This window comes from Protomyctophum parallelum, assembly GCF_964188405.1.
Source record: "Protomyctophum parallelum genome assembly, chromosome: 16".
Lineage (NCBI taxonomy): Eukaryota > Metazoa > Chordata > Actinopteri > Myctophiformes > Myctophidae > Protomyctophum > Protomyctophum parallelum.
The window spans coordinates 25,833,752-25,851,066 of NC_139711.1; the positions used below are offsets into that span (position 1 = coordinate 25,833,752).

The window sequence follows — 17,315 nt, forward strand, 5'->3', positions numbered from 1 at the left end:
TAAATCATCAACAGTTTTCTGATGAACCTATGTTTCTATGTCAGTGGTTCTCAACCCATTGCATGTCAAGGACCTCCAGAATTATCTGTATTTGGCCGCGGACCCTATCTGAAAATATGTAGTTCTCACAGAACAACCTGCTGGATCCCAACCAGTCCGGATTCAAGAAGGCCCACTCCACAGAAACTGCCCTGCTGGCAGTCACAGAAGCACTACATGCTGCCCAAGCTGCTTCCCACTCTGCAGTACTGATTCTCCTAGACCTATCAGCAGCATTTGACACAGTGAACCACCAGCTGCTCCTAGACACCCTAGCGGAGCTAGGCATCGGTGGAACGGCACTAAAGTGGTTCTCCTCCTACCTCACCGACCGGACCTACCAGGTTTCCTGGAAAGGTCTGTTATCATCCCCCCGAACCCTCCAAACTGGGGTCCCACAGGGATCTGTACTTGGTCCCCTCCTTTTCTCACTGTACACTAAATCCCTTGGCACTATCATCTCTGCCCACAATATATCCTATCACTGCTACGCCGATGACACACAACTGTTCCTATCCTTGCCCCCCTCTACCACTCAGGTGGAAGAGCGCATCACTGCATGCCTGGCTGACATCTCACAGTGGATGTCCTCCAACCATCTCAAGCTGAACCCAGACAAGACTGAGCTTCTCTTCTTCCCAGCTAAGTCCTGCCCTATGCGGGAGCTAACTATTTCCGTAGACAACGCCCTGGTAACGTCTGTCCCAACAGCCAGGAATCTTGGTGTTGTCCTGGACAGTCAGCTCTCGTTCAAACCTCACATCACAGCTGTCACTCGATCCTGTAGGTTCACACTCTATAACATACGACGAATTAGACCGTTCCTCACCCAGGAATCAGCCCAGCTCCTAATCCAGACAACAGTCTTATCAAAACTCGACTACTGTAACTCCCTCCTTACTGGCCTACCAGCATGTGCACTTAAGCCTCTCCAGCTGATCCAAAATGCAGCAGCTCGCTTGGTCTTCAACCAGCCAAAATTCTCACATGTCTCCCCCCTGCTCCGCTCCCTCCACTGGCTCCCGGTCGCTGCCCGCACAGAATACAAAACTCTGATGCTGGCATTCAAAGCAACCAAAGGTATGGCTCCCCCATATCTTACAAGTATGATTGAACCCTACAAACCCTCCCGCGCACTCAGATCAGCCAACGCAGGGAAGCTGGAAGTACCCTCACTAAAAACGCCGGGACAACGCTCCACACGTCCCAAACTCTTCTCCCTTCTGGCTCCAAAACTGTGGAATGCACTTCCCATTGCAGTCAGAACTGCAGCATCACTCCCAATCTTCCGCCGTAGCCTGAAAACCCACCTTTTCAGACTCCATCATGGCCCTTAGCACTTACCCTAAACCCTTAGATAGCATTTCTGTTGGATTATATAGCATTTGATACAGACTTATAGCATGTTATGTAGACAGCACTGTAATTGTATTGTATGTAGTCATAGCACGCCATAGTACACATATATAGCATAGTAGTAAAGATGTATAGTTTATATGTATAGTGTATGTATAGTTTCACTATATAAATATTCCACTGTTACTTTCTTAGCTTACGCATGTTTCATGATAAATGCTTTTTATGTGATGTATTCCCATGCTTTGTTCTTGCTTAAATGTAAGTCGCTCTGGATTAAGAGCGTCTGCTAAATGCCTAAATTGTTGTAATTGTAAATTGTAACCCCCCCCAGAAGTGAGTTGAGTTCAAAATGTTCGCTCTATAGAATATATATATATTCAAAGCTTTGCGCCACATTTTCACGATTTTTCAAAATTTGCAGATCTACAAGCTCGTAGTGCAGTACCGATCTGCTATTTTTAACACCAAAAGAGGTTCCCGCTCTGAATGGGTTAACAACTTAACACCCAACATCTGTCAACAAAAGGCTTTTTTATTTGGCATTTCCATTGAAAGCTCTTCCAAACTGATACACAAAACGGCTTTGCAGATCATCGCTGTCAGGCAGAAACCTTGCATCTCCATATTTCAATGTTTTATGTTTTTCCGGTTTTTATTTATTTATTATTATTATTATTTAAATCAATCGTCGTTGTACAAGAGTGTCATGCAAAAGTATAGTCCGGCAGCCGGGCTTGTTTTATAGGGGTTTATATGTGATCCTACCATTAACATCCTATATAAGGCAAAAATGTCTTATGCTTTAAGCATGTGAAATGTCAAACTAGGGGGTTTTCATGATTCTGAATCCATTCCAAGCATTAGTTTTGCACACAAAAAAGAACACTTCTTGGGCTAAAAACGGCCATAGCCGTCATCACAAATGTGATGAAATGTGATGAGGTCAGCACATTTTGGGCACATTTGGGCAAGTGGCTATGGCCGTTTTTAGCCCAAGGAGTGTTTTTTGTACAAAATGAATGCTTGGAATGGATTCAGAATCATGAAAACCCTCTAGTTGTCTCCACCAGGCCGAAGGCATGGGGGGAGAGTATGTTTTGCACTCCGTCCGTCCGTGTGTCCGTCCGTCCGTGTGTGTGTGTGTCCGTGAGCAGCTAATCTCCGGCACCGTTAACCCGGTCGATGCCAAATTTTGCACACACACTCCCTGGATGCCAACGATGAACCTCTGCCCCAAAACTTCCAGAACGGCCTGTTATAGCGCCACCAGGAGGCCGCTTTGTGCAAAACAAGTTTTTGCACAGTACACCTACAGATTTTGTCCAAACATCGCGCAAATTGGTACACAGTCTCTCTAGAGCCATTCAACGAAACGGGTCTTTCAGATTTCTCAGACTCCATCCTGATTGGTTAAGATTGGCTTCCAAAGTTCACAGGAGTTTCTAGTTTGACATGTCACATGCTACAGTAAATAAAGCATAAAGAAAATATGAAAATCTGGCCTTATATAGGATGTTGGTAGGATCACACATTAACCCCTATAAAACAAATTGCTCAATACCGACAGCTGGTCAGCAAGTGGATTCATGAATGTATACAGACAATATTTTAGGCCAATAAAAAAAGACTACCGGTATATACCAAATGTCCCACTTTAAACAAAAGAAGCCTGTCGGCTGCCGGACTAGTAGCATTATCTACAAGCTCATTGCAAATGTCTCAAAAGTGGTTTTAGTCTGACTGTGGGCTATATAAATATCAATCAATGAAAAGTATTAACATGCTTGTGTCTAAATAATATCTACATCTTTACATTCATCCCATACAGTGCACTGCACACAAAAAGACACCAGTTCACTACAATGCATTAAGCTAACAGGCAACATTGCTATTGCTGGTGCATCCCTGAAATGCTCAAAAAACCAAATCCAAACATGAAAAATAGAGCCTTTTTTTTAAACATACGCTTTTTAAAATGCTTGTCAAAATATTAAACATCTTTGGAATTTTGTACCTGTGAAATGTATGAGGATTTGTCAGTTGCAGTTCGTAAACAAGTTTGCCCCTCCTCCCTGACACGACCCCACCAATAGCGCATAGCTAACTTCCCCCTTCGGTTAGCAAGCCCCCAGAAAGGCTGCAGGCAGGCCCGTGCATTTATTATGAGGAAACCCTGTGCAGCTGGGGTAAGGTTTAACATTGAGCGCACTTCCGCATTTTACCACCAAAATTTGCGAAATGCCAAAGAAAAAAGTTATTAGACATATAAAATGTGTCAGTGATTTCTTTGTATATTTAAGTTATTTGCCATATCTGCCCTGTGCAATTTATGAATATGTATACTAATACAAATTGTAACTCGGACTAACTCCATCATGTAACCATGGCTAGTCACAGAGTGAACAGGGCCTGAAATAAGGGTCTTTGGCTAGTCACAGAGTGAACAGGGCCTGTGAACTAAGGGGATTTGGCTACCAGGGAGGATCATCAACCCTCACACACCAGCTGAATTATTAGGTCTCGTGCGTCCTGCACACCTGAGTTCAGCTCCATGTCTGCACTCTGGGAAGACGTGCCGATGAGGTACAACCTGCGCTGGTCTCCCACATCAGACAGGGACAGGTTTTCATGGAGCTCTGTGATGCTGCAGGCCCCCGGCAGGTCCTGGAAAAAACAAGGAAATAAACAATCAACTTTGAGACATTCAAAACGTCGCTGGGGGGGTCAAATTATGATAGGCAATTCCTGCTGTCAAAATATGACCCCCCCAATCAAAAAACACTTTGTTGGAAATAGACACTCATGCTTTCTAAGGTGTGATTTGGGGTCCTAAGGATGAATACAAAATGAATATCAACGTCTTAAAACCAAAATGTTGAATTGTGGGTTTGAGCTCACATGCCCTTTTGATGTAAATCAAAAGAGGGGGGGGGGTAACTACCTGTCAGTGGGGAGTGTTGGCTGGGAGGAGGGGTAGGACTAAGGCCCTATACGTCCTCTCTGAGGGAGGGGGGGGGGGGCAAATTGGGAACAAATGATTTAAATGGTACAAAAAATAGGTCCCAGGTTGATAAAAAATAATATTAACACATTTAAATTTGCAGACAGAATCCTACTGTCCCCCCCAAAAAATGAATGAATAAAAGGGATATATCAATAGACCCACACACACACACACACACACACACACACACACACACACACACACACACACACACACACACACACACATCCATCTACAAAAAATTGAATAACGTGGGAAAGTACATTTTATTCTGTAATATAATTTAAAAAGTGAAACTTTCATATAGGCTATTCTAGATTCATTGTGCATAAAGTGAAATATTTGCAATCAATGAATCTAGAATACAGGTATATGAAAGTTTCACATTATGAATTATATTACGGAAGATTGTTTTCACCACGAAATTATATTTGAGAGGGATCTGTATAACAAAAAACATTGCATGGATGCACCTGGGACGTATCCTCAGTGATGTATCCTGAGGTCAACGGGGTTTCGGGTCTCGCAACATCATACCCCTCACTCAGGCGACCCAGCCGGGAGTGATCAAGTCCCGACTTACGTCCCAGTAGCTACCCTCAATCAGTCCCATTAGGGAAAAACCAGGGGCACACAATCCGTTGGAACTACTCCAGAACTACTCTGCCAGGGCTGGGAGGTACACTTCTGGCACATGGAGGGACTAGGCTCTGTGGGTTGTCTCCTGTCCGGGCCCCTCCTATGTCTCACCAGGTCCACACCTGCTCTCACCAGAGCGAGGACCTGTGCGTTGCACCAGAGTCCCAGCACCAGACAGTTCAGGAGTGGTGGGCAATGGTTCTGCAGGGTCATGGTACTGCGGTTCCGCTTGCTGCTTGCATGGCCCTCCTAAAGGCCTCACCGAGGGTTGTTGGGCTTCCTCCTCACGGAGGACACAGGCTGGGGCGCTAACCCATACTGCTCACCCGGTTGCCGTCTACATTCTGGCTGTCACCCGTCTCTCCGGTGGTCACCAGACTATACCTGGTTGTCACATAGTCTATTCCTATGAGTCACTATAAATAGAAGAACTATAACAAAAAACATTGCATGGATGCACCTGGGACGTATCCTCAGTGATGTATCCTGAGGTCAACGGGGTTTCGGGTCTCGCAACATCATACCCCTCACTCAGGCGACCCAGCCGGGAGTGATCAAGTCCCGACTTACGTCCCAGTAGCTACCCTCAATCAGTCCCATTAGAGAAAAACCAGGGGCACACAATCCGTTGGAACTACTCCAGAACTACTCTGCCAGAGCTGGGAGGTACACTTCTGTAAACTATACTGTTGCTCTTGTGAAAATATGAATGCATAATTGAATTAATAATAATTGCACAAACACACAAGCTTTGAGCATTGCCTGGAACATGCAACAGCTCACCATTGCCAATGAAGATAATGACAAATGGAAGAAATGTTCTAATTGAAAAGTGTAATTGATGGCGTGCGTGCGTGTGCATGAGCGTGTGTGTGTGTGTGTGTGTGTGTGTGTGTGTGTGTGTGTGTGTGTGTGTGTGTGTGTGTGTGTGTACCTGTCCTTCTTACCACTTTGTTGGACAGTACCACTAAGGGAAGCTGGGGATCTGATCCAGGCAGCAGCTCATGCAGGTGTTTCCTAGCCAAGGGGAACTGGTCCTTGTTGGAAGCGTCTACAACAAACACCAGCACCAGAGCCTTGGCCATGTATTTCTGCCAGTAGGGACGCAGGTGCTCTCGCCCTCCAACTACATGTGGCAAGAGAGACCAGAATATAAAAGTTAAGTTATATAATGTAATCATTGATTGTATTTGATTGTCTGTGCTAACATTAGACATCATTTGAGCGTAGCTGTGATCAGAACATCTCGCAAAAATAATCAGTTGTGTGTTCTCCACTTCCCACTGGGTTCTTCTCACAATACAGATAATATGACACAATTTGGATTAAAAAAACATCCCTCTGGTTGGGGTGGGGGTGGGTGGGGGGTTGTTTTCACTGTTTTTTGTCTTTTCTTTTTTGAGTTTGTCTTGTCTTGTTAGAAAAGAATCATGATTCTGTCATTCATTGTTGTAAATGATGTCTGCAAAAAAAAAAAAAAAAACATCCCTCAAATGCCATTATGGGTAGCATAGTATTAGACAGGAGAGTTGGATTAACACTATCATCCGGCCCACAATGGGGGAACAAATTCCATTCAAGTGGCAGTAATGGAGGGGTATTTAAACTATGTAGTGAGTTTACACCATTTACTATACAGAAATTGCACACAGGTCCTGGCTTAATTTTGCCTTTGTTGCATGCCACTTGACAACCGTGTTTTGAACTAGGGCTGACTTTCGGTTGGGGTTTTTTTAAGTCAATTTTTTTTGGGGTCAGCCCTATTTTGAACTGACAACTAAAAACATTTCAGTTTAGAATACTTATTTTATATAATAGGTAAAATATATATATTTTTTTGTTGGGTATACATTAGCCCTATACACCAAGGAAGCTCTTAGAGGGAAGTGAAGTGGTCACGTGACTGGGCTGCGCCATGACCCTTTCATGGACACTTTCACGGGAGCCAAACTACACCCGGAAGTTTGGCAGAATGCACTGGAGCCAATAAGAGCTCAGTGACCAGCTCATGAACAAACATTATTTATGAATGACTGAGACCTTTTGTAAAGTGATCGCTTCTGGAAAATAAAATAATATATATAACACGTTATTTTAGGCTTTTATGTGCATACTACTTAATGTGATTTATTTTTTCAAAGAGCAGAGAGCAGCCCAGGCAGAAAACTTACTATGTGCTCTTCTATAAATACCTCAATAAAAATAAATAGTTATTAAGTCGAAAAACAACCACTCTGAAAAAACGTGTGATATCACTTATGTCTTCTTTCATATTCCTGAACCAATTATATGACAAAGCTCGCAATCGTTCATGTATAATGTTTGTTATGAGCTGGTCCAGCCGGCTCCATTCACTGCCATGTATTCATTGCACTACCGGTGTGAGTTTGGCTCCCATGAAAGTGTCCATGAAAGTGTCATGGCGCAGCCCAGTCACATGACCACTTCACTTCCTTCTAAGAGCTTCCTTGCTATACACCAGGATATCATATCAATGATATAATATTAACAATGAGCAACACTACTACAAAGCACAGAATTATTTATTCAGAGTTTAGTCTTCCACTCTAGTAAGCCAATCTGTATTCTTTATGTTTGTTCAGACATGTTGGAAAGCTGAGAGGGGACAGTGTCGAGGGGAAAGGCACAGATGGGATTCAAACCTAGGCCAGCTTGTCCGACACATGTGAGCCTAGAGTCAAGTCACTTAACATCAATGAACGTGTGTGTGTCTACCACTTAGACATAGTGAGAGCATTGACTTACTCTCTAGGAACTCGATCTGCAGGTCCTCTCTGTTGATGGAGACGGCGTTGAATCCATCCGTAGGAACCACATCCTGCTCCAAGGCCCCTGTTGAGAAACAGTGCAGCAGAGAGGTCTTCCCTGCTCCATCCAGACCCAACACCAACACCTGCCTCCCTTTCTCCACAGGCTTGGACTACAAGGACAGTAAGGACACACGCACACAGCCACACACATGATGACAATAACTTCCCCATGGCAGCTGAACGGGTCATGGCAGTGGGCACGGTTTTCTGGCACCAATGAAAAATCTGCCATAGATTTTTTTCCCCCATAGAGATTTACAAAAATATTTGGCCAGAAAGGGATTTGTTTTCACCATCTTGTCTATTAGAGACACACGGGGACTACTAATTTCACACCCCCAAATGAGACAAAAGTCCATTGACATTCAACTGTAGTTGGCCTACTTTTAAAATAATGCAAAATAAACTGAAGACTATATTGATTTGAATAAAAATATGTTTCTTTGTCAACAAATCTGGTTCTCAATAGAGGATGTATTTCACATTTAATGTACCACTTCAATGAGTTAAATGGAGGAGTGACATATATCCTGACATGTTCAACTACCTAGTGAATTATCCAGATGGTTAATAATTAGTTTTGTAAGATGCTGTTTGGATAATTTGAATAATTTCCCACAAATGCATAGCCTATAAAACGAAACACAACAAATATACTGTATCTGGGTATTGAAAACCTCAAGGGATGCGACTGACGTACAGTTATAGTATATACCGTGCGACCACTTTAACTTGAGATTTACAATGCTAGCACTTTTGACACACTGATGAAGTATAATATACTACATTGTCGGTTGTATATTGAGATAACAGGTATGTGACATTGAAAAGGACAAATCAAACATATGGGACACAAAACACAAAAACAATTGCTACAGCCTCAGTAATGAACCAGTGTAATTAGGGTATTTTTAGTACACCGTTCTAACGGACCTGAAGTGGGCCCGCTGTCTCATTTGGGGGCGTGAAATGTGTTTTCTATTGGCAATATCGGTAGAGGGTGCAGTGGAGTAACTAAAAGTATTTTTCTTCCGGTGAAAAAAATCCCTTTCTGGCCTAAAAGTGCATTTTATATGTGTGGTGGGGGGGGCTCAGAGTGCATCCACTAACTAAGGAAAGTAGTCTTTCTAATAACACAAGCCGCCTTTATATTGGTGAGTAGCAAAAATGTTCTTTATATGTTCGCTACAGACGAGAGGCTTGTCTGCATTTCATAGGAAGAGAAACTATAGCTCATAGCTCTAATGAAGGCATTAGAGCTATGGACCAGAGCGAGGGGTTCGGGCATCTAGTATGGATGCCTCCTGAGTGTCTCCCTACCTAGGGAGGTCCTTGACTGACTGACAAGGATTATATCTCCACACTGGCCTGGGAACGCCTCGGGATCTCCAAACTAGGACAAATAAAGAGGATGGAGCACGGAGGTGTGGCCCGGGCTCCTGCGGGAGGTTTGCACATGTGCAGTGTAAACAGGAACTGCAATGATGGAGTGTTCCAGCAGAGGTGCTAGAGGTGCATGAGAGTTGCTGACCCTGAACTGAAATAATAAAAAGCATATAAAAAAAAGAGAATAGTACAAAGTTGATTTTGTTTTTATTTTAAAAAGTATATCAATTTCATAACTGTGGAAATTGTTTTGTGTATAACAAACTGAAAGATAAAGGACAAGTACATTTACTAAATGTTAATGTTTTTGTATATTTTCTTTTGTGGATTTTCCATGTTCTTTAGTACAAGTGTCAAACTTTTATTTTTGTGAAATGACAAAGGAACATGGATACTGTTCATTCAAGTGCTGTGGATAATATAAAACATTTGAAAAGGGAAGGGTGACTGCTGTTTAATTCTCAACTGTTCTGGATCTCATTATTTACGTTATGAGCTTTCTATCTAGCACCTCTGCTGGAACACTCCATCATCGCAGCTCCTCCGTGCTCTATCCTCTTTATTTGTCCTAAGCTAAATTCCAATACCCAAACTCTCGGCCACTCGCTCACTCCCACTCGGTCACTCGGGGTCATTCCAGCGTGACCCGGAAATGGTTAACGTTCCATTTGTTAAAGTGCTCCATCGAGGAGGAGAGTGGAGTCGAGTGGAGGAGCCGAGTGGGCTCTCCGAGACCGCATAGAGCGAGTGTACATCAGGTGCAGGCTCGGTGGGGTATTTTGTCTCCTCGCAGCGGATTTCCGCATCACGTGTACATGTTTTTTTCCTTCTCCAGTGACATAAGTCCGCCTCCTCCACATGTGACACAGAAAACACTGATGAAACCCGATACTGTGCACCCAAACACCCCCCCCCCCCCCCCCCCATCCACTAGCTGCCGGCCGGCTGACTGGCTGAAGCCGCTGACCCAACGGCCAACACACACATGCACGCACTGTTCAACTGTTTGTTGAAGAGACACATTTTCGCTGAATGAATAGAGCTTCAGAATGATAAAGTAGCCTATCTAGCCTACTTATGTGAAAGTGAAAGGACCACAACAAGCCACTGGCTTTATTGCATTGTGTGATATAAGCATAATAAAAGTAGGATATATAAATTAGGCCGGCTATATTGTGCGCACCTCAAAAGCTATAGTTAATTTATCTCTGTGCATGCCTGAATGCACAGACTGCTATGAATGACGGTGACAAAAATGAAAAATTTATTTATTTATATGTGGACTGAACTGAATATGTAAGTCAGAGAGACTATACCTAATTCCTGTTATAGTGTCCGTTATTTGCAAAGACCGCGGAGGAGGACTGACTGTCGGAGGAGGGGGGGGTGGGTGATTTATACGTGTGCGCATCCTGGCGCTTATTCACTATTTCAGGAATAAATAGCCTTGCCTTGCACATGTTACCAATACATACACATTGGCCTCGGACCCTCGGTTACAAAATGATGAATTGTCTATTCTGTAGACTGTACGGCTCTGTTCGGAGTTCCAGTGATCCAGCTGTGTGACACCACTTTTGCTTTGGCAATGTTAACGTATGTTTTCCCATGCCAATAAAGCCCTTTGAATTGAATTGAATTGATACACGTCATTAGTGATCGCGGAATGTGCCGTCGCTTTGAAATGACAGCGTAGTACATTCCGATTCCAGAGGAAAATTCGACTACCACTCTGTCCTCGCATAGAATCCTCTCCTCCTCCTCTCCTCCTCGCTGGGGGCGGAGCCGAGGAGCGAGTGGAGGACGCGAGGAGAGTGAGCGAGTGTGAAAGTTGCGGTATTGGAATTTAGCTCTAGTCCCCAAGGAGGAAGTTGCTAAGGTTGCACAGGAAAGGGAAGACTGGAAATCTGTGTTGGAACTGTTACTCCCGCAACCCGATTCTGGATAAGCGGTTGTAGATGCAAGATGGATGGATGGAGATGGATGAGGCAGGCTAGTCTACTCAGTGAGTGGGCGGGGTCTATGGTCTTGAGCCAGGCTACTGTTATTTTATGTTTATACCTGGCATACATACAAACTAAAATTATAATAATATGCAGTACCTTTTGAACTACTTTAAAGCTACATCTGACTAGTAAAGCTCTATAGATAGCTACTATGGTTGTAATACCATAACATTTTAATTATAATAATGCTACATCTGACTAGTAAATCTCTATAGATAGCTACTATGGTTATATAACTTATACAGAAGTTTAAGTCGCGTCCTGTGTTGACTCAATCAGTCTGTCAAATTGGATTATACACGTTTGGTAACTTTGGGAACCACTAACTTTAATAGAAGACTCCAAGTCTCCAACAACAGCAGCAGCCTCCGAGGTGTCAACATGTGCAGTCACGGCTTCCACGACAACATGTTGTTGTTGTTGTTGAACTTGTTGTTGTTGTTGTTGCTGCTGCAGGACGTCTCCGTCTCCAGGTGGTCCATGTTGGTCTTGTTCGGGTTCTTCTGGTTGCTCTCCAGGCTCGGCTCGGGTATCAGTCTCAGCAGAATGTCGCTGTATTATCTCTGCAGTCGGTGTGTTGTCGTCTCGTCGTGGTGAAGCAGACAGATAGCTCCAGACAGCATACACAAGTCCACCCGTTACAGCGACGGAGGCTCCCACCAGTCCCGCTTCTCTCAACCCAGGCATGGTTTCAATGTAAACAAACTCTCTCATATAACAAACTTCGTCGTGTCTGTTTTCGTCATTTCTTAAAGATCGAAATGAATGAATGGATCTATCCACCGCCTCCTATCAACAACAAGTGGTCCGTGGATTATTTATTACACAGACAGGAAGTAGTTATTTTAAGCAACTGGATTTCCTGCAGACAAAAACATATGTGCGGTGCACTTCTACGCCATGTCCACTCGAGGGCAGTGTTGTGCCACAGAAAAACAACCTGTTGTGTGCATATCGTGGGTTCAACTCTATGCGTGGGCTTGATTGATTGACAAGAGGATTTAAATCCCAAGAAAGCTATGCCTTCATATTAAATTCCTCGGACGACATAGGGGCGACATAGGGTGGCCCTGGACAGCAGTACTGATGGTCACTACGCCCCCATTAAGGTTGTATTTTTTATTTATATATTATATTATATATTTTTTTATATATTTGTCCTAGTCTTTTCTCTATGCAATTCCCCTGCTTGTCTTTCATCCCCTATTAATTTAAATACATAAACAAACATGTAACATATTGTATGCAAGTGGACATTTTAGCCTGATGATGGCAGTAGATGAAAGGTCATAGGGTCAAAGTAAATTCCATGTATAGTTTTTTGTGATATTGTTGCTGTCGGTCCGAAACCAGAAACGTATCTCTTAACCCTGAACATACAACAACTAACAGTAGCCCAAAATTTGATCTCTCGTAGATGTATTTATCGATTCTGACATTTTCAATCTATGAGAGTTCAAATACTTCTAGCCGAGCGAAACCACCTGCCTCAAAGTAACACTGAACATGTACAAATGCAAAATCTAAGGTGTTTTTCCTGGTTGCCCCACCTGGGAGAGATGGAGAGAGGGAGGGAGATTTCACTCACACAATAACCTGAGGAGCCGGCGCTATCCGAGGTGCTGAACTCTGTCCTCCTGTGGAAATGCTCACCTGAATGGCAGTCAAGGAGTGAGCGCTAGAGTCTCTGTAAAGACAAAGATCTGCTGTTGTCAATCATTATGAGCAACTTTCTGTTGTCTCCATTAGCTGTGTGTGATTGGCGTGGGAGCAAAGTCGTTTAGTGGAGCACTCTTTTTAAATCACTCATTGTCTATATGTTACATACCACCTTAACAGTATGCAGGACATTGAGTCTCACAAACAGGGCTGTTGATGGAAGAAATAATTACTGCCTTCAACCTATAGGGCCATTGGTAGAAATAGTTTGTGTGTGTGTGTGTGTGTGTGTGTGTGTGTGTGTGTGTGTGTGTGTGTGTGTGTGTGTGTGTGTGTGTGCGTGCGTGCGTGCGTGCGTGCGTGCGTGCGTGCGTGCGTGCGTGCGTGCGTGCGTGCGTGCGCGCGACAGTACATTTGTTACATTTGTGACAAATAAGACACCAACATTGGCGAATTGACTCGTAGCTCTGCTTCAACTGTGAGAGAGCATGACTATGAGTGACAATATTTTCTGACATGTCAGAAATGTCTCTCTCTCTCTCTCTGTGAGGTTGGTGAATGGGACTAGTTTTTGTTCAGGTAGAGTGGAGGTGAAGTCTCAAACGTGTGGGTCTCAGTGTGTGAAGGTGACCAGCTGCAGGATGTGAAGTGGTCTGTAGGGAGCTTGGCTGTGGCCTGTGGCACAATGTTTACTAGTATAAGAATATACAGATGTTTTTAGGGGAGAATGTGTCAAAACTATAGATTTGATCAAATTTGGGTAATTATTTAATAGTGCACCTGACAGTTCACAGCATCTGTTAAAAGTTTGTTCTAAAGATGTAATAAAAAAATAACTGAAAATCTTTATTCAAACCAACTAGATGCTGGAAGCGTACTGCCAGCTGCCAAAGTCTCTCTCTCTGTGCAAGAGCTTTATTTAGAGTCCTTCTTCTAGTCACCATTTCAATGTCCATAAATTTTCATCTACCACTGGGTGGATCGCTTTATGAAAATGCCTTGCTATAGAAGATGTGATGTGACATAATTTCTCCTTATGGCACTCTTATGTTCACCTATAGTCTTATTTTAGGCCGTTTTATGCTTTCACCAATCTAGCACAGTCTCCATAAACATTTTAGAGAATACATTATATGAGAATGGCGCTCACTCGATTGTGAGTGAAACTGCTGCCTTCAATTACAATGCACCAGTTTCACTCACAATTGTGAGATTCATAATGCTGGTACTGACTGATACTCACATCAATTTATAAAGTATACTGTAATAACTACTATTATTAAGCAATTTGTAGTTATTATGTTTTATATGTGAGCCAGCATTATTGGGTGGGCCAGGGACTGAAATGCTTATGCCCCTGAAGTGTTGGCTATAGCTTGATAAGATGCAGCACACTTCAAAACAATCACATACAATTAAACTGTGTAATTCTGCCTCTGGATCAAGGTATTAATTAGGGTCTGAGCTTAGTGTCCATGCACATTGCCAATGTCTTGCCCAAAGTATCATCCATATGATGCACACGCACAAGTTCTTATGGACAGTAACCAGACCTCAGTCCACATTTCATAGCACTTTCTCCTCTGATGTTAACTTGTTACCCCTTGGGATGTCCTTTTTTTTTACATTTTTTTTTACTTCACTTATTAGCGTTATATTTACAGCACAACAACAACTAGTTGTTTTGCTTACACCTCAGGCTTTCTTTTCTGCTAAACAGCTTTTTGCCCCCTGGCTGAATCCTGAGAAACCCCATCTAATGATGTTGGGCCTGTGGGCTATGGCCCAAGAAACAGTTTTGAAACTAGTAGATTATTTATTGCATGATATTCAGTTTCACAATGTCTCAAAATGTAATGACCGCGGGGCTCTGGATGAGCATAGTACACAATAATGATTGAGCCAGAGTTAGCTAACAATCTTGTCTCCTGCTTTTCCTACTGTATGTGCTGCTCAGTCATGTCATTTCCCTCCCTTAATTGAATTTAACCAGATGCTGACAAGGAAGCAAATACAAAATGACTGAGATATTAGGCCTTCTTTTTGACCATGTTGTTTATATCGGAATGTGCATATCTTGATGAGTGCCAGTGACGCCTACAGCAGTGCTTCCCAAACTTTTGTCAAGGACCCCCAAAATGATACTCATTAGCCTGCGGACCCCCATTTGAAGAGATATGCTAGTGACCCCCATAAGAGAAGATTTTGACGGCTCTAGCAGTGATTTTCAATCATTTTCATTTCAAAGGCCCCCGGTTTGACCTGAATTGGGCTACAGTAATTAGGCATTTCATACAAACACAGGATATGATGTTATTATCCAAAGTGCCTTGGACTCTGCATGGCAGGGGTGTCCTCCTCCCTGAGCCAAGCTTGCGCCTAACCGCATACCTGAATGGGACTGGGTGTTACAATTCGTTTATACCATCAGAAACATCAGAAACAAAAGAGTTGGGTGAGGCAATGTCTACCAGTAAGTGCAGTGAATTAATGGTTTGGTATACAGTATGTACCACCAGTTTGCAGAATGTCAGTACATTTCAAGCACAACTCAATACAAAAACTGTTAACTGTGAGTGGACAACAGAGCATTACACTTGTTTACAATAGGGTCCAACGCCCTCAATTCATCAAGACATTCAGAGATCCTTGTAAAATCAATGTTAATTTAACTCTGAGAGTGTACAAATCCATTAGGGTCCATTTTTAAATTGTTCCATTTGTACACTCTCAGAGTTACAGAACCATAAGGGTCCATTTGGTTTGAAACTATCATTTAGCTGGGGACCCCCTGGAACTTCCTCAAGGACCCCTGGGGGTCCCCGGACCCCACTTTGGGAACCACTGGCCTACAGTTGTGTGTGCTGTGCTGATTATGTGGAGGGAAAAAACTTCATTTTAAAAACAACATATATTTATAATCAACTGCATCCTGCAGGGTCTGGGCTTAGCCAATGCAATCAGGTTAGCTAAACGTCCCTGGTGGGAAGCTAATCTACTTTGATGCAGTGTCTGCTACCAAATCATTGGATCAGTGTCATAGTCCACACAGGCGTCACAGTGGCCGCAAGCCCAGTGTGTAATTTATTTAATGACATTACTGTAGACTCATGTCCAACTGGATGTCCAGTCAGTGACAGTCCAATGCCTGATTATGGTGGCGGTGCCACATATCAGATCTGAATAAACATGTCTCTCAAAATCAAGAAGGCTGGGATTATAATGGGTAATTATACTTTGACATTACTTTTGTGCCAATATTTCCCAATAAATATTGCAGAGGGCTGACTATGAAGTATGAATAGATTTGGAAGAATATAGCCTATTCTCTGCACACCCAGACATTATGATATTTGCTCAAATACATATTTGTATTTGATTGTGAGTGGTTAGCCTGTTCTGTTTGCTGCAGGATGGAGAGTACATACTGTATTTACTATTATGTAGTATAGGCTACTGATGTATAATGTTGCATTGCTACTTATATTTCAAATGTATAGGCTACATCATTGGTTCTCAAACTTTTCCAAGCCAAGGACCCCCATGCCCCATCTAAAAATGTTTTGTGCCATGAGGGACCCCCAGAAGAATATTTATGTACAAATAAATCAAAACATTGTCCAGCGTTTAGTGTGTGTGTGTAAACACAAACTTTGTCCTAACACAAACATTAAATTACATTGATAATGAACGGGTCCATTTGGTTCCATGTGTGCACTCTCAGACTCAGAGTGTTAAATTAACATTGATTTTTACGTTGCACACACACACACACACACACACACACACACACACACACACACACACACACACACACACACACACACACACACACACACACACACACACACACACACACACACACACACACACGGATAAATCAGGAACATTCACCTCCACGTTTGAGACAGTCAGCTTTTGGCTCTATTATTTTACTTTGATTGAGCATGTGATTATTTCGCCACTAGATGGAGCTGCTTACCTACATTATCTACGGTAAGTGCTTCCGCCTCGAGTTTTGCTGTAGTTCTTTTTTTAACATGAATTCGAAGCTGTGTATATATGGCTATTTAATAACTATCTGAACGGCGTGCGTTTAATAGCTACATTCGTAGGACATTTTGCGTAGACAGCTGCTCACAAGCACAAAACAAAACTGTGCGGATAATTATGTAAAATGTCTGGACTCTGGATAACAGAACTTTTGACCCGCATTTTTCTTTTTATATAGTGCAATAAAGGAAAGCAACTGATTTGGTAATAAAACTATCAAGTGGTGAACCACATTTGCGCTAATTTCAGTGCATATTTTGAACATTTCTAGGCTCTTTAATAACAAACTTGAGTTGTCCCCAAAGTTGAATCAACTACCCTAGTTTGCCTTTAAAACTC

At 42.8% G+C, this 17,315-nt stretch overlaps 1 protein-coding gene across 1 annotated transcript; it reads right to left on the minus strand.

Moving 5' to 3' along the window:
- Nucleotides 1–1,461: 1,461 nt before the first annotated feature.
- On the minus strand, nucleotides 1,462–12,115 carry arl9 (ADP-ribosylation factor-like 9). The gene is made up of 4 exons (XM_083785593.1): nucleotides 11,592–12,115; nucleotides 7,808–7,982; nucleotides 5,989–6,167; nucleotides 1,462–4,062 (listed from the first exon to the last, which is right to left on the minus strand). The coding sequence occupies exons 1-4, from the start codon at nucleotides 11,976–11,978 to the stop codon at nucleotides 3,886–3,888; spliced, it is 918 nt and encodes a 305-aa protein (XP_083641719.1). The 5' UTR covers nucleotides 11,979–12,115; the 3' UTR covers nucleotides 1,462–3,885.
- Nucleotides 12,116–17,315: the final 5,200 nt, after the last annotated feature.